Consider the following 25,309-nt stretch of genomic DNA (forward strand, 5'->3'; position numbering starts at 1 on the left):
TTGCTCCTCCCCTGATGCAGGACTTAGCACTTTTTGTTGAACTTCATGAGGTTCCTGTCATCCCACTTCACCAACCTGCTGTGGCCCCTCTGGCATACCAGTCACTCCTCCCTGTTTCTTGTTGTGTGGAAACTTGTTGAGGGAACTCTCTGCCTCATCATTAATGAAGATGTGAACAGGTATAAAATGCTTCTAATATCAATTTGCTAATATTCAGTATAATAGTTATTATCACTGAAATTGAGTTTTTTGTGACTGCATAAGCCAAAACAATATTTTTAATTGTCTTTTTTCCCCCTTCAGTCAATGCACTATCCTAAAAATTCGTCACACACACCCCTACAATTTCATAAAATACATTGTTCTGGGAAAACACAGGGTGACTGTTACCTAAGATAATTTCCCAAACTGATATTTATTCAAGTAATGCCTTAAGTAAGATAACATAAGAGCAACTGAAGTATGGAAGCCCTTTTCTAAAAAGAAGCCCTGTTCCCCCTCCCCATTTATGCACACAATTTTAGTCTGTAAGTAAAGACAACATAACCATTAGTTGTGAAGAGTTTTAAGAAATAGAATCAGCTTTGTGGGCAGTAAAACACACATACTTGATGTTCTGTGGTGAGAATTTTAAGAACATGTATACAGGCATTAAATTAACCCATAACAATTCTTCCATGTGCCAAGTTCTCTTTGCTCTTTAGCCTAAATGGGTTCATGCTGCCACCTGAAACAAGCATATAAACTTTTCTACTTCAGTTGAAGCACCTAAAATAATACTTCTCCTGTTACAAAACTTCCTTTCAGTACGTAAACTAACTTCCACATTGATTGTGAAATCTCCAGTGTACTCTGAATGAGTTTATGTCCAAATTATGTGCTTGAAAGAGTCACAAAAATCTTGTTTTTAAGCACAGCAATTTAAGATTTTCATCTATAGTCTTATAATTTTAGCCCAACAGTGCCATCCACTGCTTCACCAAATAAACTTCCAAATATTACGTCCTCACAGGATTTTAGAGAAAATATTACATTATAGTTTTGTTCTCTTAATATTTTATATGGTAATTGCAAGATACAGTTTTTTCTAAAGAAAGTCTAGGGAAAGGCTTACAAAGCTAATTGAAGGATCTGCAAAGCAAAATCTTAATAGTGAGAATAATTAAACCTAAAATACTAGATTTAACCTGGTCTTCTTAATAACATTTCCCACCCCACTTCCCCCATAATAAATATGTTCTCCTTAAATATATCATAAATATGTCTACCATTATGGTGATCCCTTTTCTTAAAACCACTGTAGTGTAATGAAAGGCACCTTCGAGGTGTAAATGGTAGTGGAATTTGCTTATGTAGAGTACTGGACACTGCTGTGTTGAATTGTTTTGAGCACTCAGTGTCTAAGCATCTGCTCTCTGACTAGGTCATGGAAATGAGTTGCAATTGCATAGTATCAGTACTTTGCAGTCTCTAAATATCTTCTGCCTGTTGTATGCTATTTCTAGCACAGGAATTTTTATGGGAGCTTTATAATAAGTTTTAAGTACAGAATCATTAAACATTCATTTTTTTCCCAATTATTTCCTCAACTTCTGAAAGTTAGAAGCTCTCTCTTGACTCTAATTCAAGTTTTTCACAGAGCTAAATAGGATATGAGAACTCTTCCCTCTAAACCTCTGTGCTGGGTTTCAAATGCCTTTCCTCTGAGATTTTTAGGTTATCTGGCATGACCTGGGTTTTAGCTGCTCTTATAGGTCTGAGCTAATAGATTTTACTGCAGAACTCGCTGGCTTTTTACCAGCAGTTAACATAATTACCTCTTTCTTCATCTGAAAGTATACAACCCCAGAATGTTCTTGAAGTCGTGAAATTGCCCTACAAAACCATTCCTAAAATCTAGAAATTGTGGCCATCTTAGAATTATAGCTGTGTTTTCCTCCCTACCACAGTTAAATTTTCTTGTACAAAGAATACACAATATCTGTTCTGCCAAATGAAAGTAAATTATTTACCAAACCCAGTAAATTGCTGTAATGAGAAATGTTTTCAAACCCATGTAAACATTGTATTTGTTTTATTTATTCATTTCTATATCTATTTGACAAAGAAATAGAAGTTCTTGATCCATGAATATTCAGTGAATCTCATAGAAACATTTCAGAGGAGCATTGTGTCAGTGAAGGTCTAACAATAGCCCCTCAGAGTCCTTCAAAGCTGGGTGAATGTAGGTCTTGGGACTCAGGTTTTAACGTGTGCTTTTCTAATTTCCTATTCTCCATGCTTTAAAACTCTGTATTAAGGAGTAACACCACTTTAAAAATCTCCTTTGGCAGTAGATAAAAACACAAAATATTCCTTTGCTAAATTTTCTCCACTCTTCTTATCCTTAATGTCTTCACTGCAGGATTTCATTCTCCACTTTGTATGTAAGTGGGAGTATATATAGATCATTGATAATATATAAATTATATCATAATATATCATTTGTGTTTTCTGCATTATTTCAGCAGTGCTGAAACCTTTGCATAAAGATAATTAGGAGATCATACTGTAGATCGAAAAAGACTTTACTGTCCCACCCTTTCTTATGGTCAGTGAGAGACATGACAGGCTTTCAGGCAACGGTCTCAGGTTTTTGTGAGCCTCTGGGCTACTTGCAAGGGTTAAATCAACAGAAGGAGAGTGTGGGAATCTCTTCAGTATAGGTGATTCCTTGTCTTTCCCAAAGAAAAGGAAACTAGTATGTATAGATTTTGAAAATAAAGAAACTAATTTTCAGAGACAGTATGTGTTTTAAGATGTCTGAGTATTTCTACTCATCTTTTTACATTGCACTACTTAACATTTATCTCATAAAATCTATTTCTATTATATCACATGAAAATTCTTGTAGAAATGTTATGTCTAGAGTAAGATTTGTACACAAGAAATGAAGATTTAGATATATATGCAATGGGTATTCCATATCCTTACAAGTAGGGTGAATTCTTCATTACTACTTATTTTATGTGTTGCATTTTTTTATAGTATTAATTTAGAAATGCACACAAAAAGTACCAGTGTAATGAAATAAACTGGATTTTCTTGTGAGTTTCAATGTAGTGCAAGTTACAGGCAGGGATGAGGATGCACCTTGTGAAAGAAAACCAAAAATATTTTATGGAAAAAGTTCTCAAATACAGTACTAACCAGCAGGATAAGGAAAACCCCTTGTTAAGAATTCTATCAGCCAGCATATTATGCATGTTTCCAGTTGTTTAAATTTCTTTTTCATGTCATGTGCATTCTCCTGGTATGTTTGCATAATACCCTAAACGTCATCTACAATAAATGTACTTTCATAGCTGAAAGAACTATGCATAACACTTAAAAAGTCTTTTATTAGTTTCCCCTTTGCCAAATAGCACAAATCATTCAATCCTATGCCCTTAAAAAGCTGATCACATTGTCTAAATTGCATTTCAGCTCTCATCTAACTGGAATATAATGTTGCTAGTGCTTGCAAATTTATGCTTTAACAAAAGCATAGAAATTTTTCAAGTATTCCTGCAGTTGCACACAAGGTTTTCGCTCTCTTGTAATATTTGTGAAGGACAATGAAAGATGTCACAGACCCCACGTGGCAGCTTAATGGAAAGTGAAATAAAATACTGCTCTTCTTTTTTCTTTACTAGTGACTGCTGCTAAGATTTCTGTGGGTTAGCTTTTCTTAGTACACACTCAGGACTTCTACCTGGGACAATGATTGCCGTTCACCCATTTCAATTATCTCATTGAGCCGTTTTAATGATAGACCCTCAGAATCTGCTTTGTCTCTCATGTCTTGTGTACCACTACTCTTTCACTTTTCATCTGCTGGTCTGCATGAAACAAGGATGTTCTCTAGCTGCAACTACTTTTACTTCAAAAATAAAACAATAAGTAATAGCTGAAAAAAAAAAAAAAAACACTAAAACCAAGCACAAAAAGTATAGAGTAAAATTCTGTTCCAAATCAAGACAATAGCAAAGCTTTGATTTTAATTTGATAAACGATTGCTATCTGTATAAATAACTTTGATAGATAACTGCTATTGCTAGATAATTTCTAGCTTGGAGGAGCTCATGTGTTTACAGCAGCCTGGCCCAAGCAGAAGGGCTGTCTGCTGCTACTAGAGTGTAGTCCCTTAGCAGTTCTAAGTTTTGAACACAAATATCCCAGTGTTAGAGCCACAATGAAGCCTCACAAATATGCATATTTTGTGGGTGCTGCCCTTTATCTGGTGTTGCTATAGGCATTGATCTATTCTGAAACAGAAACAGTTCTTCCCACCAGTTACTTTAGCTGCTGGGTGAAAATATGTAAACCAGTTCTGAAGATGGGGTGGTCTACATGAGGAAAAAAAATACATTTGGACAGACAAAAACCACAGTGCAGCACACTGAGCCAGTGGGAAACTAGAAAGTAAATCTAGATGTTCTAATGACATTTTTATATTGACAAATTTATTATTTATATATAACATTGACAGTCCTTTAAAGAAACATTATGTTATGTGACATTATGTCATGTTTAGGAGATTTTGTCTGTGTAAAGACTGAATAAGGTGGTTTTTCTGTATGCTTCAGGAAAGAAGAGCTTCACTTGAAAAGATTACCATTCCCAAAAGATAAAGTCATTTCAGATTTGTTGGCAAATGAGTCTCTCAAAGCACTGATCATGAGCTGTTGAAGCTTTCTTCTGTAAATAAGCACTCTTGATCGAAATTGAAATAGTTGCATAGCTGTTGGAATTATGATAGCTACTATAAAAAATTTTAGACGTACTTCCTACACATTCATTATCTACACTAGAGAATGATTTTTTTTTTAGCTGTCCTATTACATCTCTGTACAGTGGCTGTTTCCAAAGAGCCAATCTTTTTTGGATCTGAGAGCCAAAGCTTAAGTGATGAGGGGCAAAATTGGCTCCAAACAAAGATAAACACTCATGGCCACATAAAGGGAGAATTAAAAACTTGTAAATGTGTAGTATGCATTTTCTTTATAAAATATTCAGGTTTTGAGCAGTCACATAGTTTGGAGACTAATTTTTAAATATTAGGTAAGGGTTAGAAATGTTGGGGTACAGTGCCCTGGTTTGAAAGGCAAGATCACAATTCATAGAATAATAGGGTGGCTTGCATAGAAAGGGATCTTAAAGATAATTTAGTTCCAAAACCCTGTCATAGAGAGGGTTGCCACTTTCTTTTCATGGAATTTCATGAAATGCCATGGCATTTCTTCCATGGCAGATAGTCAGAACATGTTGGGTTTTTTTGGTTGTGTGGGGTTTTTTGTTTTTTGTGGGTTTGTTTTTTTTTTTTTTTTTTTTTTTTTCCGGGGAATGTGTGCTTAGGAACTAATCTAAAACTTTCCAGACATAATCCAGGCCTCAACATTAAGACATGACATAGGCATATTTTTCACTTTTATGTCATCTTATAAAGGTTTTATCAGGTGCTATGTCAAAAGCATAGAAAACCTCGTTTAGCAAATTTATTTCATTGTTTCATTATCATGTCATACGTATTGAAATTCAATCACCTTTTGTTTCTTGGCTTATTAATTAGATTTTTCTATTGGAATAGTTTGGTTATCCTCTTCAGTGGCCTGTCTTAAGGAACCTTTGCATACATGTGAATATCTTGAATTAAGAATAAATGAAATTCTTTTTTGCTGTCAAAACCAAATTGTGAAAACACATTGCATGGCTTTGAAAATCAGTACACTCTATTAGCAGACCTGTCAATATAAAAAGTGCATTCCATTTCCACCTCTTGCTCTAATAACCTTTTCTATGTTACTCAGAGGCAGTTCACATAATCAGAGTATATTGTCAGCTTACTGGAGTTGGGGAAGCATGAAATGAAAATCGCGTTAATATTGATCCAATTCTCTTACTTGCAAGTGTCCTTGATGTCCTTTCCACTGAGCAAGAACTGTTGGTGTGATGTAGATATTTTCCTCTCAGCTATTACTGTATTTTTTTAAATGGCTAGAAACACACCTAGGAAAATTTTATTGCACTTAATTATTTTTCTTGTGTAGAATCTTTGCCTGTTGAAATCATCCACAGAAGAATTAGGTTTCTTTCTGCAATTTATCAAACTACAGTACACGCCAAAATGCTGCCCTTCAAACTATCAGGGATTTGTAAAGGTTGTCAGTGATGAAATACGAATCCATTCCTCTGTGTACAAGTTACAGTGGCAAACTACATCTTAATCCAAATATAAACATATGAGTGTTGTTAGTTCCCATTGGAGGGACTTCCTCTGGTTCCAGTCAGAATGGGGACTGCCTTTCAGGAGCCTGAAATGCATTGGAACATTTGCTGGACTGGGAATATCTGACTCTGTCAGCCACTGGCTGTTTACAGTCAGTGCTGAATCAGTGCAGGATCCCTCTCATATGCTCAGAAATCCTGAAATCTCAAATACGTATAATGACAATCTTGACAACTTCTAAAAATAAATTTCATGAACACTCTGAATTTCAGTTTTCCTATCCAGGAACCAAAAACAAAGAGTGCCCAACATAGTACTTTAACCTTTATTTTTATAAGGGTCCATTTTTATTAATATAAAAAATTTTGAGTACAAGTATTTTTTTAAAAAAGCCCTCAGCCTCCTCTGAGAAACATGTTTATTTTGGCCTTGCCTGTGTTCTCAATCTTCTCATTGGCATAGTCATTGTCATTCTCATTTTACAGTACAAAACATCTGAGAATATGAAAAAGGAAAACATCTAAAGCAGTTTTTATTTACAAATTACTTATATGAAGAATATAATTTGGTCAGGTATTAGGTCTAAGAATTAGAGAAAAATGGATAGAATGTATGTGATTAAATTTTCAGGTATTTATTCATTACAGAAAACAAAAATGTGATTTGGTTTTACTTTTGGTGGAAGTAATTTCCAATACAAATATATGCAATTTTTAATTTCTATGCAATTTCCATAGTTTTTCTTCCTCATTTCTTCAAAGATCCCTAATAATGAAAATGTGATTTAGATTTCTCTGGTTTCTATTAAATCTATTAAAACCAGCCTTCCTTTATCAACAGTCACTTCTCTGATTCTCTGGGGAAACTAAATTATATGCCAGTCAAAGCTGCCCATTCCAGAAACACATTGCAATTTAAATAACAACCCCAGCAGGCACAGGTGGGGACAGCTTATTGGAGTTGGCTGTGATGTCCCAGCACCGGGCTGCTACGCAAAGCCAAAAATTCAGTCTCTTGTGCTGACTTAAGAGATAGGCGGTGCATGTTTCCCATGGAGTGAGCACAGCCCGAGGAAGGCTGGCTCTATAGTCCTGCAGAAAGATACTAGGCTGAGACAGAGTGGTCACCACATCAGTGATTTAATCTTACGGGGTTTTATAGAGGTCAGGTTACAGACACCCAGGCAGCTGCTCTCCATAACTGTGACCGCTGCGCGGGTACCGGGGCCTAATCAAGTTACTGAAGATTAGCAATGAAAGCTTTATGTATGCTAGAATACATAAAGCAGGAAGACAGATTATCTAGCAAATCTTTTTTTCGAAGTATTTTCAACTATTATAAGTGTTGAATGAACAAAAAATGTAGATAATAGTGGTACATTTTCATTTTGTCTATTAATAAGCTTGGTTCTTCCTGTAAAAGTTAGTTTGTATAATAAAGAAAAAGTCTCTCTCAAGAAAATGCTTTGTTCTTCCAAACTCTGTTGATAAATTATATTTCACCTGTGATACAGTTTCATGGTTTACATCATGAGCTGTCAGGTAGCCTCCTGTGAGAACTAATTCCGAATTCCTTTAATTAATAAAGTAGTGGAAACTACCTTATATGATGAAAATTCAGCAAGAAAATCAGTGTTTTACAGAGCAGTACATGCTGTAAGATCTGTAAGGAGTAAAAAGCAAGTTTATCCTTAAAACTTTCTGAGGAGAGCTAAGCTTCACAAAAACTCCACTTTAGCCACTATAAAAGAGAGCTTTTAATTAAATGCAGCATTTTACTGTAAAGAGAACAGACTTTACTTATGTCAAATGCTCCTTTAGATGCCACATAAAACTGTAAAAGACAGTATATGAAAAAGGTTTCTTATAGAAAAGAAGAACACCAATCCCATGAAGCAGATTTCCAGATGTTTGGAAACATTAGAATTTCCTGTCAGTATATTTAGGTAACATTAAAATGAGGTTAACTTTCCATTCTGCCATCTCTCTTCAAAGATCAAAGAGCACTCACTACATAAATTGCCTTATCGGTAATTCGTTGAAGTAAACTATGGAAACAACTTTATAAGAAGCAGTAGTCTCCTTTTGTTTGCTACAGTATTACCAAGCAAACTTTTATTAAAAATAACTATATTTTTTACCTCATATTTTACTAAATGCAGAATGAATAAAAAAATAAAACACTATATTCGGATGTATAGTGAGTGAGTAGAAAAGACAGCCAAAACCTCTCTTGGTGTGTTCAAAAAATCATAGTAATTAGTTTAATTTTTCATTAAATATGTACATAAACATAAATTAAATCAATAATATACTGTGTTTCTACTGCTAATTTTAAAATTTTATTTAGGGACAGTTTTTGTGGCTCTGGACCCTTATGGTGTCTTTAAAATGTAGATTGCATCCCCAGAACCTGTTGGGTCCTACAGAACCCAGTAGGGAATTCATTGATTTAGCTGAAAATAGAAACTCAAAAATTCAGATAACATAATAAAAACACCGACCCCACCCACCCCTGTTTCATGAAGTATTGCCTGTATGAAATACTTCTAGTGGCTGTAGTTGAAAATTAACGTGAGATTGTCCTGTTCTTCTGAAGGAAGTTATTAGGTTTTCGGGGGTTGTGGTAATGGGTTTTGTGGTGCTTTTGTTTTTTGGGTTGGTTTGTTTGGTTGGTGTGGGGTGGGGGGGGGTGGTATTTGGGGGGGGGGGTTGGTTGGTTGGTTGGTTGGTTGGTTTGCTTTTTTGTGGGTTATTTTTTGATTTTTTGTCTGCTTATATAGTTTCTGGTTAAGAAAAAGTAATGCCACTTGAAGAGAAATTAGTGCATTCTTGGAAATACTGAAGAAGTTTACTGTGCAGCTCATGCAACCTTTCAGACATACAAAATACACACGTTCCCATGGATATTGAGGTTTTGTAGAGGAATGTTGGTTGGTTTCTTTAATTTCTTTTAAAAGTGAGCTGTTTTCACTTATCCTGAAATGACTGTAGAAAGACGGTTTGTAACATGCACATTTACAAAAATAATCAAACAGGTGTAATAAAAGAAGGATTTTTTTTTAACAGCTTATCTTGTCCTGTGCGTATACTTTTTGAAATTTGTTTAAGACAGAGCCTTTAAGTTTCAAGAAAGCAAATCACCAAACTCAGCTGGACCTCTGTGCAATCTGAGTGACTTACTGCCTTCAAAATCTTTACAAAATACAGTTTTAAGAAATACTTAGCTGCTTGCTTCAAGGCTCCTTTCCAAATCTCAGTCTATCCCTTAAGTATATCCCTTAAAATATCCCTTAAGAAGGACCTTGATAAGGACAAGAACTGATAGCATCTGCCAATTCTAGTTCTGTGCCCTCCAGTGTCACGATGTTGCTTTCTGGAAATGACATCTAGTTTTATTATTTCTTGTTTTAATGGATTTGAAAGATATTCTAATTACACTCAATACATTTTCATTTTGTGTCTTTAAGACACAGGCTCCTTGTGTGCTAAAAGTTTTGAAATTAAATGTCTTGCTATAGATTTAATTTCATAATAATTTTCCTGAAGCTTTGAAAAAAAACATTGAGTTTTGATTTTTTTTCCAACACACTGAAATATCAAATATTCATTTATTCATTTCTCCTTTTTATATCACTGTTAACAATAACAGACATCATTTTATGTCATATAATTTTTTATTCAGTTTGTTGTCTGGTTTTAAAGAGACAAGTTGTTTTTCTTCTTCGTCTTATTTGGAAAGTTTCTCTTGTTTTAAAACCTTTTTGAAGTCGTCTTGAAATATAAAAGTAGAACATCTGTGACAGATCTGTTTTGAACATATTTCATATTTCAGGATCCAAGGAGATCTGGTGGTCTGTGGTATTAGCTTGTTAATTTCTTGATGAATGGGTAGAAAGGCCACGAAGTGCACTCAGTACAGCACGTCTTCCGAAGATAGATGATCTCAAATAAATTCTATTCCCAATCAGTTTTTGATTTGTTAGGTGTTAAACCATTTCTTTGTAAGGACAGTGTTTACAAGCCTTGTAATGAGACAGCCCTGTGAGACCTTACTCTTCTTGCTGTAATTTTGATAAATGGAACTCTAATTCATAAAGGATATAGTGATTGAAGGGCAACTCCAGGTCCTGTAGACTTTCATTTAGATAAATGTTTGGTACAGCACAGCAAAACTAAGGTGTACTCAACAGAGTGATAAATTTTAACAACAGCCAAACCAGGGTTTTTTTTTTCCATCAGGACAAAGAAGGACTATTTAATATATTTCATAGAAATAAATGTATTTTTAATATTATAAACCAGAATGGGTTTTATATATATTTGTCTTATTGTTAAGCTCCAAATTTGCCAAACTAATGTAATGCCTTCTACTCTACCATGTTTCTTACACCTGTGTCTGGCAATATTTCTGTAATCTGGTACACTCATCACAAGGGATTTAAAATACCCTAAATTTCAAGTTGTTTTGATGTAGTTTAAATGTTAGTAATAATTTGGAGCTTGGGAATTTCCTCCTGGTAATTTTAAAAATATCTTTTCATGCATAAATAATTTTAGAGAACTTTCAATAATCAGCTACTGCAGAAATTCTTGACTCTTACTCCAGATTAGTACTTTTCAATTAGTTACTTTGAAGAATATCACATTTTATAAAGCTCAGAAACTAACATAAAACTGATTAGAGCTACCAAAAAGGAAGAGAACGGTGCCTTGATTATTTCTTCTTCTACCATGTTAGTTCACCTCAGGCCTGATCTCCTCTGGTGTCACATGCTTCACAACAGAAGTTATTATTTGTGTCAAATGATGCTCATATCCCTTGCTATAAACAGAAGTGTATCAAGATCCTGACCTACTGATTTAATATGCAGAACAATTCTGATGTAATGCAACTGAAAATGTGTTACAGCCTGTTACGTTTTGTGTTTTTTTCCTAACTCCTACCATTTTTGCTTCTTTCTGTGAATAAGGAAGAAAAAAAATACAAACCATCCCAACAAAAAGGAATACAAAACTTGTACTAATACTGAAAACTTTTCCAACAATTAATTACTTAATTGAACTAGTTTTAAATTGGTTGAATTGGGCAAATAAATATAGTTAGTTGAATTAAGTAAAAACCTATGTAAGTGAGGTGATGATCACAGCCTAATAACCAAACACAGCAAAACACTGCAAATTAAAATACAGCAGCACTGTCTTAATCACTGGCAGAATGGTCCTAATGGAGACAACAGCAAACAAGTCACTAACTTTGAGCTTGATGAAAAAAAATGGGGTTTTCCTTACTTGTTTCCCTTCATCTTTTCAGAATGTAGTTTCCGAAATAGCAATTGAGATAATAGCAATAGTATCCTGATGGTTAATGTTAGGCCATGTAAAACATGAGTTATCTCAGCCTGTGATGAAGTGGCATGTTAGCAGTGATCTTCAAACAGAGTAAACGCACCCACAGAAAGATATGCCTCCAGCATTTTTATTTATGTCATGTGACTCTCCTGTGCACAAACTAATTAAAAGACTTAAGCTAATTATAAGAGTAGGAGGTAAAATCACAATATCTTCCCAACTGTTTGTAATAACAAAACTGCCTGATGCATCAATTCCATTCCATGTATCTATCTTCACTAACCTATCTGCTTACGATATTCCTTTTAGTTGTCCTCTCTTAAGAGGGGGCCATGAATCTTACTGGATTTTACCTCAACATTTTACATCTGCCATAATAGTTTTCATCCTGTTTAAGTTCAGGCCTTGTGCAAGACAAACAAAATCCACATGAGTATAATTTTGCCTATTTTCACACTCATTCTTTAGCTCAGTAGGAAGCAAATTTCCAAATTATCCTATCAAAAAAAAAGAGGAAATTTAGGGGGTTTATTTCTTGATTGACAGAAATGGAGATGCTCAGGTCTTGCATGGTCCAAGGTGAAGATGCAGGGTTTTCTGTTTAAGAAAAAAAATAAAAATTTTTCTTGCTTGAGGCTATTGTGAGTCCATAGTACTGAAAATAAAATTTATGAACTCTTCCCAGCTAAGAAAGAAATACTATGAGGAGGTCACAGCAGTAACATGAAAGGTATTTATGATATAAAACCCAATTATGATTCTGTTATTTGGCCACACTAGGATTTATTTTTTATATCATAAGAATAAAATCAGACAAATTACAGTAAGATATTCCCAAAATGCAATAAGTTAAATCTCCTGCTATAAGGAACCATCAGCCTGAATAGAAAAAGCAAACTGTAGTCAAGAGAAATGAATATTATTCATTAAAACCTTTAGATAATCGGCCCATATCCATGTACCGCCATTTTTACTGTGTTGCTTAAAAACACACACACAGATGTGCAGCAAAGTTCCCTCACCATGCTTGTCCCTTTTTCAGTCTTTTCTGAATCTCAGCATGGCCTACCTTGTTGTTACTGTGTATCAGAGGTAAACTAACTCGTACTTCACCATCCTGTCCCTTCTATCTGAAAAGACAGAAGACCTGAGGGATTTTGATTTCTGAAAGCAGCTTCTTTATTTAGAGTAGGTGGCTTGTGCTCTCAGGTCAGTCAGAGTTGAGGCACCAGGAACCCAAAAGAAATTCCTGCTGAATTTGTTGCAGGTGGAAAACTAATGGAACAACATTGAACACAAAGTAAATAGCAATTATTAAAACCAGGAGAGTCTTTGTGGAAAAGTTTGTATTTTATTCAGGACAGGATAGAAAACAGAATAGGACTGCATATTTTGTAAACCTTGGTAAATTTTTAGAAAATGTTCCTTCCTTTTTTTTTTTTTTTTGATAAAGATGATTTTTACTGTAATGTTTTTACTACTTTACTGTCATTGTTTTATATTTAAAATATTATTCAGGTAAAATCACAACATTTGTAAAATTTTTTTAGGCACTGAAGAGGATGTAGTGAAGTCAAAGAAAACTTTCCGAAGTCAAGCTGTGGTAAATCAGAATGCAGAAACAGAGCTTATGCTGGAAGGAGATGATGATGCTGTTAGCCTGCTCCAGGAAAAAGAGATTGATAACCTTGCAGGTAATTATACTTTTCATTAGAACTAAGATAAGAGTCAAAAGTCTCTTTTAAGCTTGTTAGTTCTTAAACTTTGTGGTTAATGTCTTAATATTGACAGCTAAGCATAAAATCGCAGATGAACAGATTCTTTGTTTTTCAGATTTTATTGCTTCCTCTCTACTTCCTTGAGGTATAGGCAGTGATTACAAAGCATTTGCCCATTGTACAGTCTTTGAGCAGAGATGTGAAAAATAACAATACCTCACGTACTTTTATTAGTGAGGGTGACTTGTTGAAAAGTCTGTAAATACCAATGTGAAGCCTCTTTTTTTGTGTGTGTTAAAATGTAAATGTGGACTCATTCCACAAGTCAGGGCTTTGTGAGTCAAAGTGTGCTTGTGCCTGATCCCAAGTGCCACGCAACTTGTGCAGACACACCTGCCCTCCTGCTGGCACCCAGTTCCCTCAGTGATGGAGCTAAGGGGGATCTGTAGTATCTCAACCCATCTGTCACAGCGAGAGAAAAAGTTGCCTGTTTTAAGCAAGGACTAAGAGAGAATGGAGCTGTAACCAAGCTATGAACTTTGGGGGTTAGCATATGAGCTGAGAATGAACCTTCTGTAAATATGCATGAGAGAGCCCTTCTGGTCCCTTCCTGGGTGAAGGAGTGCAGTGAGATCTGTTTCATCTGTCTTCTAGCAGGTTCTGTTACAGCTCTGTCTTAGAGGTGATACTACCTTTCCTGGGAAGTAGTCTGGGAAAAAGGGCATGTTGAAAGTTGGAAATGCACTCTCCTCTCAGACGGGATAAAACTGAGAAGTATGAAATGCGGTATGAAGCTTTTTAGATTAATTTACTTAGGAGTATCTTTATTAAAATACTCCACTAAAGGAGAGTTTTGTGATGTCATGATTTTTTCTGTATAACTGAATTTTTTAAATAGTTATCTTTGCTCCTGCACTTTCTTCTGATATCATAGACAAAATATGTAGTGAAGATAAAATCATAAATAGATGATTTTAAAAAAAAAAAAAGGAATAGGCAAAAAAAACCCAACAACCATCTGCATGGAAGATAGTCTCATGCTTTAGAACTAGAGCAGCGCAGAGAGGGGGAAATCGATGCTTTTATTTGGAAGCAAGCATCAGTATATGATTATCACAGTTAGTATGTCTGTTTGCTTTCTCAGTCTGCAGCTAACTGCTGCTGAGACACTGTTGTCTAAAGTCAATAAAGTAGTGCATCAAGCAGGACCATGAGTGGGATAATTTGATCAATGTCCCTTTCTCTTTTAGGAGGAAAAGTCAGTACTGCTTTGATAAAGTTCTTATATCTAAGAACAGTGCTTCCAACTAAATATGCATACAGTAGTTTAGAAGGATGTTTAGAGGCTGAAATATGCATTTGAATTGAAATACTGATTAAAACTACAAAGTGGACATGAGAAATTCTTACCCAGTCTGGAAAATCTCAGTCAGATATGAAGTTCTCTTTGCCGCAACACTGACATTTCATTCAAATGCACTTATGCTGTACTATTCCTGTAGCTACATTTCTCTGAAAAATCCTGGTATTTAAATGTCTCCTTAAGAATTAATGTGCAATTTATCCTTTTACTCAAGACTGCTGCTGGATGGCATCCCCTGCTCCCTCAGGACATGGCACAGTCGTTCTAGTCCTTTGCTTTTACCGTTTGTAAAACTGGGAGATATTGTCAGTATTGCAAAAGCAGAAATAGAAAGTGAAAAAAACCCAAAAAACTTCTGTAGATATTGACAGAATGCCCTTGTGTTCCCTATCAATGCTAACAGAGCAAGCAAACTGCTTCCAAGTGTGGTGAGGTGATGTGATAATGGCTCCATATGGTACCAAAACCTGTGAGCTTCTCAAAAGGAGCCCACGCTTCACTATCTCAGTTTTACTATTAGATTAACTGCAGCCTTTGCTACTCAGCTCTCACTCATCTTTGGAGCTGATGTTGAAAGTTAATGGTCACACACTGTATCATACGTGCCTTCTGTAAATTTTGCATTGGTAAAAAAAAAAACCCTGAATCCCACAATACCCTCTCTTTAGCTGCTGATTTTGCGTACAATGATATCACTGTTTTTCTCAGTTTTCAATATAGAATGTGGCTCTGAAACTTCAGTCCAGTAACTGAAATCAAGAAAAGCAGTAGGCAAAGAAGGTGGGGTCTTTGCCTAGAAAGGTTTGAACAATCTCTGATGGCTCTGAAGAGTGTGTCCCAATAAAGCCATACTGTCTGTTCTTCTCTAATTCTAAAGAGTTATGTACATTTAGTACATGATCTGGAAGTCTTTGAGATCTATTTCGTTATGGCATAGCATAGCATCATTTATATCTAGTTACTGCTCACAGTGAAATGACACATAGGAATTTCTATATTCAGATATGCTTCCAATTTAACTTTAAAGCTTAAATCAATTCAAACCTGATTTACAACGATTTAGATTGTCTCAGTAAAAGATAGGAATTAAACGAAATCTTCATAAACCAGGTTTCAATTGATTTAAGATTGTCCACATTTAACTAAAACAATTTAGCATTGTTTATTTCATGAATCTAAGGCACATTTTAAACAGATGAGGCCTTCAGTTTTAGAAAAATTTTAACTAAGAGGATATAAATAATACAATATTTTGATTTGCAAACTTAAAACTGAAAAAAAAGGAAAGTTTGAAACACATTGAGATTGTTCATACTAAGTTATCTGTACATACCTTTTGTTCCAGAGACTCTTTATAGTTTTTCATCAACCATGTGGCACAAATCAATGTAAAGTTTGCTTTGATAAATTGCATATGGGATGGAGAATTTTTAAATAATTATAGCCTGAATATTTTTATTATATAATCTTAGTATTCCATATGTTGCAATTGCAGTTGGTCAGATTTCATTATATTAAATAACATTTTAATAAAATATGAAAATCTGATTCCATGTTATTATGGTCTTAGGATTATGACTTATAAGTTTGCATCACAATTTTTAACAAAAGCAGTATTGAAACTGTCTTACAGTATGACTTAGCAAAAGACGTTGTTCTTGTTTTAGCATTTATGTATTAAAATATTTTACATGTTTCTGTTTCAGTTTTAGCTCCTTTTCTTCCCAGACTGTTCACTTCAAGAGGCAAGTCACATCTCTGTTAGAACTAATGACTGAAATAGCCCAGTCAATTTTAACAGCTTCCTAATATATTGTGAATCTCTGGGTAATACCATCAAATCCACTGTAGTGACTTGATATTACTAACTCTTGTCTTTTTCCATTTATATTTCCTAATTCTTCAGTAGGGCTCTTAAATACTCATCTTTTCTCTTAAGATCATGAGAATGTAAATTTGCTAACAGTTTGTCTCCTGCTTAGTAGGTGATTTTTTCAAAATGAAAAATATGTGGGTGTGTTCTAATAATATAAATTTGCATTTTTGCAGGGAGATATGGTCTAGTAGAGATGCAGTTTTAAGAAAGTTTGTTATTTGGGTTGGGGTTTATTTTTAGAGCATTGATCTTGCATTAAAATAGGTCATTAAAAAATAAATGTTGATCTACTCAGATTATATGAATCTAATATTTTAGGAAGATGTTCTTTTCTCTTCTCTTTGTTGTGAAGATGCATTTCACTTGCTGAGACTTGTTTGTGAGTGTTTGAGAGCAGAATTTAGCCTTAATGACATTTTTGAAAGACACATGTTCTTAACTGGAGCACATTTCATCAATATTGTCATAGAGCTGGTGACAGCAAAAAATATGCACCAGCCAAGCAAGGGATCCTTGATGGAATATTTTGCTACTCTCTAAAAGAGTATTTTCTAGAAAGAAAGAAAGGAAATAAAAATAGGAGGATATGATGCTTTGAGTTATTTTAGGAAGACAAAGGACTTTGGCAGGCATCTGGTTACTTGCGTGGGCTCAATCAACTCAGAAGCTGACTTCCTCATCAGCCACGGTGAATTACAGCCTCACAACACTTTTGCAAGAATAAATACATGTTGTTTGCTCCGTTATATGAGCAGATTGAGCAACTAATCCAAACAAACACAAGGAAAGCCACTAACTGTCTTTAATGAATTTTAGTCTTATTGTATCGTAACCTTGACTACAGAACCTTCCCTTCTTCTTGGACATCTGCCTCGAGGTGGAAGGAGCCTTCCCTCCAGTGCAAATGGGCCAGGAATTTTGAGACAGATGCAGCATCCCAGCACTGCCATAACTTCTAGCAACTTTGGAGTAGAAGTATTTCTAGAAAGCAGCGCTACTACTGATAAACAAGAGCCGATCTTCCATCTGAGCCAGCGCGAGTAACAAGTCCACACTGGCCTGAGGGCTAAATGGGAAAAGCCTTCTCTCCAGACTGCTTGGGGTTCTGCTGAGTGTATTGACTTACTGCCCTGTGCTAGGGAACACACTAGGTCAGGGGGATTTGACAGCTTGTATTATTATTAATGAGATATAAGACCTTTCACTTCCAGGTCATCTGTTTGAAGTCCAGAAAAAAATGGAGGTAACCAAATATTATCAACATCTGTTTTGTGGCCTATGCAACATAAGCCCTTTGTCTCATTTCAGAAAAACTACCAGAAATCATCATAATTTTGACCAGTTTCCAAACGAAAAAATATTTGATGCTGTCATTAGAGGAAATCGGAATAATGCCAAATGTTGTACTACATAGAGTTACAATTACAGTTGTATAGCAGTATAAAGAAAATTTTAAAAAAGAAAAATAATTTAGCCCATGGGGAAATTTTCTATTCCAGGTTTTAACAAACAGCTCATTTACATTTCTGAAATTATTTTGGAGTCTTGCATAGGACCAGATGCAGCAATAAAAACACTAACACATCAAGGAACTGCATCTAAAGCCACAAAAAACTTGAAAAGTAAGGGGTTTTTTATAGAAAACTTATATATTTTTGACTCATCTTTAGATGTATAATATGCATTTCATATTTATGCACATAGATTTTGAGTTATGGTAACATTTCTTTTGGCCAAAGTCTAACAGGGAATTTTCTTTACAAGAGTTGACCAGTGTAGACAATCTCTGGTAAGCAAAGCTATTTGAAACTTCTTCTTACCTATTTCAAAGGAGTAAAGGGGGACCATATTTTCTTGAGTTTTCTTCTGTTGCCATTCTCAAAATGTTAATGATATAGGTAGTATTATTTCTAATCTTTTTGTTAATGGACAAAACAGTTAGACAAACAGTCTCTTTTCTTAAATTAAAAAAATAATCAAAAAAGGAGCACAAATTTGAGCCTCTACTGAGAAGGCAGATTTTCAAATTATTAGATTATTCAGGCGTATAAAAATAATTTGTTTGAGGTCAACCAGAGAAATTTTTGTTGCATTATCTGCCGTTAGAGTAATGGATTGAAAGGACCAAATAGCATTGCTATTGTCTCCAGCAGTGACCACAGCCTACTCAAGAGGTTTAGGGGTTGAGGAAAGGAATCATCTTCATCCTTCTCCCTCTTGGAGAACAAAGCATGACAGTGGTTCCAAGGATGATCTCATCTTCCCTCTTCAACCCTTCTCCTCCTGCCCTGGTGTGTCCTCTCCGTGGAGCTGGGAGAGCCCTGTTGTCCATCACATTCTGTCCTTCTGCAGCTGTTGCCATCCACACACCAGTGGCTCTGATGGTCTGGAGTGGCCCAGAGGACAGAAAGCAGCAACCATAAGGGAAGCCCAGAAAGGACTATAGCAAGTACACAGTGGTGCTTCCTAATAACTCTCTCTCAGGCTCTAACAGCATGTACCTCCGATAGTTCCAGAGGCAGAGATAGTCCTTATTTGCTTGTTTCCTCCCTTCTTTCTTTCTTCCCTTCCCGTTTTATCTTTCTCCTCTTTCTCTTACATTCTCTCTTACTTTCTTTTTCTCCTGTCTGGAGGTGGCTAAGATACCTTAAGCTTTGCCTTACTTTATGCTTTTTTTTCTTTAAGAAAGTATGTATGTGCATGTGAACACACAAATAAGTCAGTTAAGTAACAAATATAAATGCTTCAATAGAAAATACAAAAAAGTCTTAATATTGCTCCTAGTTTTTCAAGCTTCCCAATGGAAACTCTTCACTGAATTAAGCATGCACTACTAAGTAGGTTTTTTTTCCTTTCAAACTTTATTAATATTGCAAATTAGCATTGAAGATAGGAATTTCATTGGAGCAGTTGCTTGTCTGGGAAAGTGACAGGAATGTGGAAAAAGAGTGATTCCATTTCCCATTCTATGATAGATACGTAACCACATAAGCCTTTTACTTCCAAACATGGAAATTTAATTCAGCCAGATTTCCATAGTTTCTGTTTTTTATGTATGCAGATTTTGATCCTCAAGTCTAAGTATAAAAAAGAAAAACATATTTGTATGAGTTTAATTTGGAGTATAGATTCAGGCATAAACAGAAAACAATTATACTTTTGATATGTAGTTGGCTTTCACACTGAAAAAGGCCCAAAGTTTCTATAACATACTATTTTTAGACAGCTCAGTGTTTATTCTAATAATTTTTCCCATATTACTATCCAAAATAACTTAATATTTTATAAGGTGGTTGTCAGTCACATATGATAGTGCTCCTAAGCACAGCTTTGAAGAACTCTTCTCTTTGTACCTTAGTACACCCACTCTAAGTCTTAGCGTCTTCAGCTTTTAAAATGGCAGCCAGATTTCCTGCTTTCCAAGCTTTAAAATTAATTTAGTTCAAACCCTGTTGGGTTGTATTTATGAGTGGCTCTGAGAGTGTTTCATATATTGTTACTGCCCACTGATACCAGACAATTTAATTTTTTTTCCCACAACTTGCAAAACTCTTTTTACTTGAAATTTCTAAGGCTGCAAAATTAAACTACAGTGGAGCCTATGACTTCACAGGCCTGTAGCTTCTCCTTTTTCCTGAGGTGCCACACCCTGGATGGAACTGATTAATTCATCAGAGGTCAAGCTGATGAGCTACCTGATATGTAAAAGACTGTGGAAAAACAGGCCTAGACATAAGGAAACTCCACCATTTTGCATCTTATTTCATCTTCACTATGCAATTGGTTCCCTTGCAAAAATCCATAAATTCTTCATAGGAATGTATTGGGACTGACTCATCATAGATGAGTTGAAGGAATGTATCCAGAACTCTTTTGACAGTATCTATGTTTAAACTGAGCACTTTCATTGACCTTTGGACAGACTTTTTTTTTTTGCCTTTCTTTTCTTCCTCTGGTGTTACAGAAACAAATTAAAAGATCAGTCAAGAAGACATTTTGGTTAGTCTTGGTTTAATTAACCAGAAATTGTACCAGAGTCAGCCTCATCCCATACTTTTAGCTTGGCTTTCTAAAGAAACAAGATTTATGTTAGTACCCTCTGTCAGTCTCTATCTTTGTAGCTTCTGAATGTGGAAGCCATTTTGAACAAATTTTTAAACAGGAGTAAAGACTTGAGAAGCAATAAAATGCCAGCAGTGGAGTCAGGTTGTTAAGGAAAAGAGCCTGAATGACAGAGCCTGCCGCATCACTTCTTTCAGTATGTACTAGAGGATCTTTGTGGAAGACTCTTCTGAATTATCCTAACTGTGGGGATGCAATACATGCAGTAGACACAGTTGCACTACAGTTGGTTCTGGTGTTGTTTAGAGATACTCATATTTTCAGAAAATTTTGAAGTTAATGACTGTTGCATCTCAGGTGATTTTTCCAAACATACCTGTCAAGTTATATGCTGATCAAAACTTATGTCTTTATTCCCATACAGATATAGGAGTTACTATCCATATAAGTGAACTTTAAAATATCATGAGCTATCTGAACATAAAATTTTTGTTCACTATGGTCTCATGAAATACAAGACTCACAGTTTATCTGAAGAGCTTTTCCATAATGGAGATTGGAAGGAATGAAAGCTGAAGGGCTTATTTCCTTAAATTTCTAAGCAATTGAGCCCTATGGGAATGACACGGTACACAAACTGGACTGTATAAGATACTTGTCAAGTCTGGTTTGCTCAGACTGGCATCTGGGATTTGATCTTTTGTGTCCCTGACTCATGAGCTCAAGTTCCTCTTTCAGTGGTATACCATTATAGCAGGCTTTTCTCTCTGCTTTCTCCTTTCTTCTTTAAATGAACATTAAACATGTTCTTCTTTTGAACATTATATATGCTTTTCTAAGGTGTATTAAAAATATTAAAAGTATTCTGTTACTTTTATATTAAATAGCTAGCTATAGTGGCTCTCTCAGAAAGAAAAATTGTTACTTATGTGGGTGTGTTCAGCATCACTTAAGGTTTTCTAGGTTGAAAAAGTGTCTTAAGTTTTACCTGAGAATGAAGAGGGAGCTAGTGCAAGTCCTACTGCATCAGTGTAGAATACTCACATCTGGATGCATTGCTTAACAATCAAGTTCTTAAGTTTCTAAACCATCTTAATTTACTCAGTCCTTCCAAGGTATAGCTTCAGGCAGAGCACACTGTATGAATCTAATTTTGAAGTGGCAAATGTGTGCATTGCAGTAGTGAGGTCCCTATCCCAAATATTTACATTTCTGGCCAGGTGTAAATCATTAAGGGGAGTCTTGGCTATTATTAATACCTGATCATCTGGCAGGTTGGTGCTTGGGCACATCCTGGAAAAATGCTAAAGCCATGTAAGCCATTCGGAACGTCAGCACAGTTCAAAAGTTCTCATGCATGCCACAGAGTAAATGTGATTTTACCTGCAAAAGGTGGAAAACGTTGCTTTTCTGAGTTACTTTAGGCTGTTAGACACACAGATGATTGTTCCACAGGACCTTCAGTGAGTGGTTTGGGAAGACTGACTTTGGTTTCGTGTTGAGTTTGTCTTTGCATATTCTCTAACTGTTCTATTAAGTGGTTGCTTTCTATCACACTTGGAACAATACAAATAGTAATTCCTAGGAATATTGGGAGGCATGTTTTCCCTCAGGAAAAAGTATATTTTATATTTTTCTTTTAATGAGACCTGGAAGGTAAAGAATTAAAATAATAATAATTTACCTGTGAAAGTGCATATGTCACTTAATTCAAATATACAGATGAGTTTGTATATGTTTGAGATAAAATTACTTTTTTTCTTCTCAAGGACTTCATTTTCATAATCTCAACAAAACTATGTAGTTCTTTCTTACTATTTTAGTCACAGTTATAATATGCAAGATTGTTTTTACTTACATTTTCTTTTTAATCAAACACATTTGCTTGCTGTTATGGCAACCACTTAAGACAATTGAGTTGCTGTAATTGTTTAGTCATTGTTGTTGAAAAAGATCATTTAAGTTGATCTTTGATGGTAGTAGTAGTAGTTCTACATGCTTTATGGAGGAAAGAGGGGAAAAGTGGGAAAAATCTTGAATATCAGGGCCTATCCACACTGGCTATGCCATTTAAACAAACAAAAAAAGAGTCAATCCCACTATCACAATATGAAACATATGATTGTGCAGGAATAAAAAGCCAACAAAGTAAGTTTGGATATCTCTGATAACAGGGGAAATTAATTTGGGATATTATTCAGTGGTGGAAGAGAAAACCAAGATTATAGTCATATTTAGACTTAGATTCTGGTTTTTGCTTTCAAAAATTTGTGCAAAATTATCTTTAAAGAAACAAATGAAAGTGATGTGTAAAGGGAGCTGTATATGTACAATCTTATAAGGGCCTTGGCTTGAGTGAAGTTTCTGCTTTCAAGTATTTGCTACAGCGTAAAACAAATTGGGTTCAGCCATCCTCATGTAAGTTCAATGTATTTACTGCAGTAATCTTTTTAAAGGGTAGTTTTGAATCAGATTTATTGTGACAATGGGAACAAAGACTAAATTCTGTGAGTTGTTTGGGAATCTTACCTTGTTTACTTGTTATTTACTTGGCACTGCATGTGTTATATTAGATGTTAATTGATTAAAATATTTTTGAGACTAAAGAGCTTTTCCCAAAGGATTCTGGTACCCATACCTCTTTTTACTTCCATGCTATGTGACTTTCATTTCACGAAACTGAAGTTTTTGTGTGCTTGTGCATGTGTTACATCTAAGTTGTTTTTTTAAGTATAAATATTTTTATGCATTTGAAATATTACTCAACGCTAGATACACCTGGCTTTACATTTAAAATGTTGAGGAAATTTCAGTTTTCTTATTTCAGGTACCTTGTGAGTGATTTGTATTTATTATTCCCATTATATGAACTCTTGTTTAAGTGCCATATCAAATCACAAAATGTAATTTATGCAATCTATTTTACATAGTGAAAGTATTGGTTTCAGTTAATCTATGTTGAATATATGTACATGAAAAAGATCTGTATGTTTTTTTCTTTTAAACCAGCATCAGTTAAAAATTAAATATAGCAACATCCACCTTTTTTTTCAGAGTAATTACAAGTAGATTGTAAAATTAAATTGGTTGAGCTGATTGGACATGTTTTAAAAGTACTTGTCCCGGCTAATACTTTTTTTTATGGGTAATCACCAAAATTTTATTTTAAAAGTTGGACTTTGAGGCCTGCGGCAGGTAAATGTCTTTCTTTTGTAATTCAGCATATAAAAGCATACACGTTATCCTCCTTAGGAGCAAAAGTGCCCAATCTTCTTAGCAGACATACCTCCAGTGTAATCTCAGGCTCATGAATGTAACACATGTTCAGCCCTTACAGCTAAAAACGACAGTTTATGAAAATGAAAATGTTTGAAATAATAAGTTTAAAATACCACACTTTAGCGGCTTTCTTTAAGGGGTGTAATTTTACTGATATTGCATTAGCAGATAGCAAAATTTTAAACCTAATAGAACTTTTCACTTAGCTTGATTTGCTTTACTTGAACTTGAAAAGTACAAAAGCTAGGTTACAAGAACAAGGAATGAAGTCTCTGTTTAACAAAAATTGCGTAGGGCAGCAGAGAAGTTACATGCTCCTTTTATTCACTGGGACTCTTCTAATTTCACAATCATTTACTTTTGGAAAGAAAATATTATTTTAAAAGGTAGATGCATGGTAGAGTTTATTTTAGAAATGTAAATCACATGTGCTGGCCACAGGGATCAAGCAAAAGGGAAAATTCACCATTTGAAGAGATTGCTAGACGTGTGGGTCTCAAGTGATTTCTGGTCTCGTTTAAAGGCCAGACCTTCTCTGGTAGGTCGCTGCCTTTCTGATGCGGGCGCCGTGATCGCTTCGGAGAGGTGTGGAAGAGGCAACGAAACGATTCTTAAAGAGAGATACTTTTGCTTAGAGTCCCAAAAGCGGACAAGCACCCTAAAGGGTCCCCTCCACAAACGCCAGCTTGTTGGGCGAAGCGAGGAAGCCACAGGTTGGCTTCTCCCCCGGAGCGGGAAAGGGAAGCGCCCTCGATGCCGCCTGCGGCTCCTGCGCTGCGCGGGGAGCGGCCGGCAGCATCCCTGGGTGCCGCTGCTGCGGGCGCCTCTCCCTCGGGCGGCACAGCCCCGGCCCCGGCCTTCTCCGGGGCCGCAGCCGCGCTGGAAATGAATATTTACATCCCCTGGAAAAGCGCAGCGCGCCACCGCCGAGGGGCCGGGCGTAGGCTGGAGCCGAAGCTTGTTATCCTTCCCGAATGCGAATGAGCCCGTCCCAGGGCTCTTGGCTCAGGTGTGCTCAGCTTTTGTTTCATTAGATTATCAATTGGGTTTGGAAAGGAGACCCAGAGCTTCCCGATAGCTCGGTGCCATATGGAAAATCTGCACTATTTTGATTGTGCTCTATGTAAACATTTTAATATCGGATCCTTAAAATCCAGAGACTATCCCAAAGGGGATTAAAACATAATCCTCTCTCTCTATAGCTCTAGTGGATTAATTTCGTATTCTCTCAGTGGCTGGCTTGCTCCCTGAAGGCTATAACAAAAAGACTCAGTGCTCCTTAAACATGCTATGGAATTGCAAGTTGTAATTGGAGATTTCCAAAGGACAAGTGTAAAAATGAAACACTGCTAATACCTTTTTTTTTTTTCATTTTGCGCGTTAAGAAGAGAAAAGGTCTGTAAAGATTTTTTT

At 35.6% G+C, this 25,309-nt stretch overlaps 1 protein-coding gene across 6 annotated transcripts in view; it reads left to right on the forward strand.

Annotated features, from left to right (window-relative positions):
• The window catches only part of NBEA (neurobeachin), a 458,833-nt gene that overhangs the window by 282,023 nt on the left and 151,501 nt on the right, over positions 1-25,309 (forward strand). For all 6 annotated transcript variants that reach the window (XM_066176003.1, XM_066175999.1, XM_066176000.1 and 3 more), the window contains one exon: positions 13,149-13,292. In XM_066176003.1, coding sequence (XP_066032100.1) covers positions 13,149-13,292 — 144 coding nt within the window. The remainder of the gene's footprint in view (positions 1-13,148; positions 13,293-25,309) is intronic.

The sequence above is a fragment of the Chamaea fasciata genome, unplaced genomic scaffold (assembly GCF_029207755.1).
Source record: "Chamaea fasciata isolate MVZ Bird 193981 ecotype frontalis unplaced genomic scaffold, bChaFas1.0.hap1 SCAF_2, whole genome shotgun sequence".
Classification (NCBI taxonomy): domain Eukaryota; kingdom Metazoa; phylum Chordata; class Aves; order Passeriformes; family Sylviidae; genus Chamaea; species Chamaea fasciata.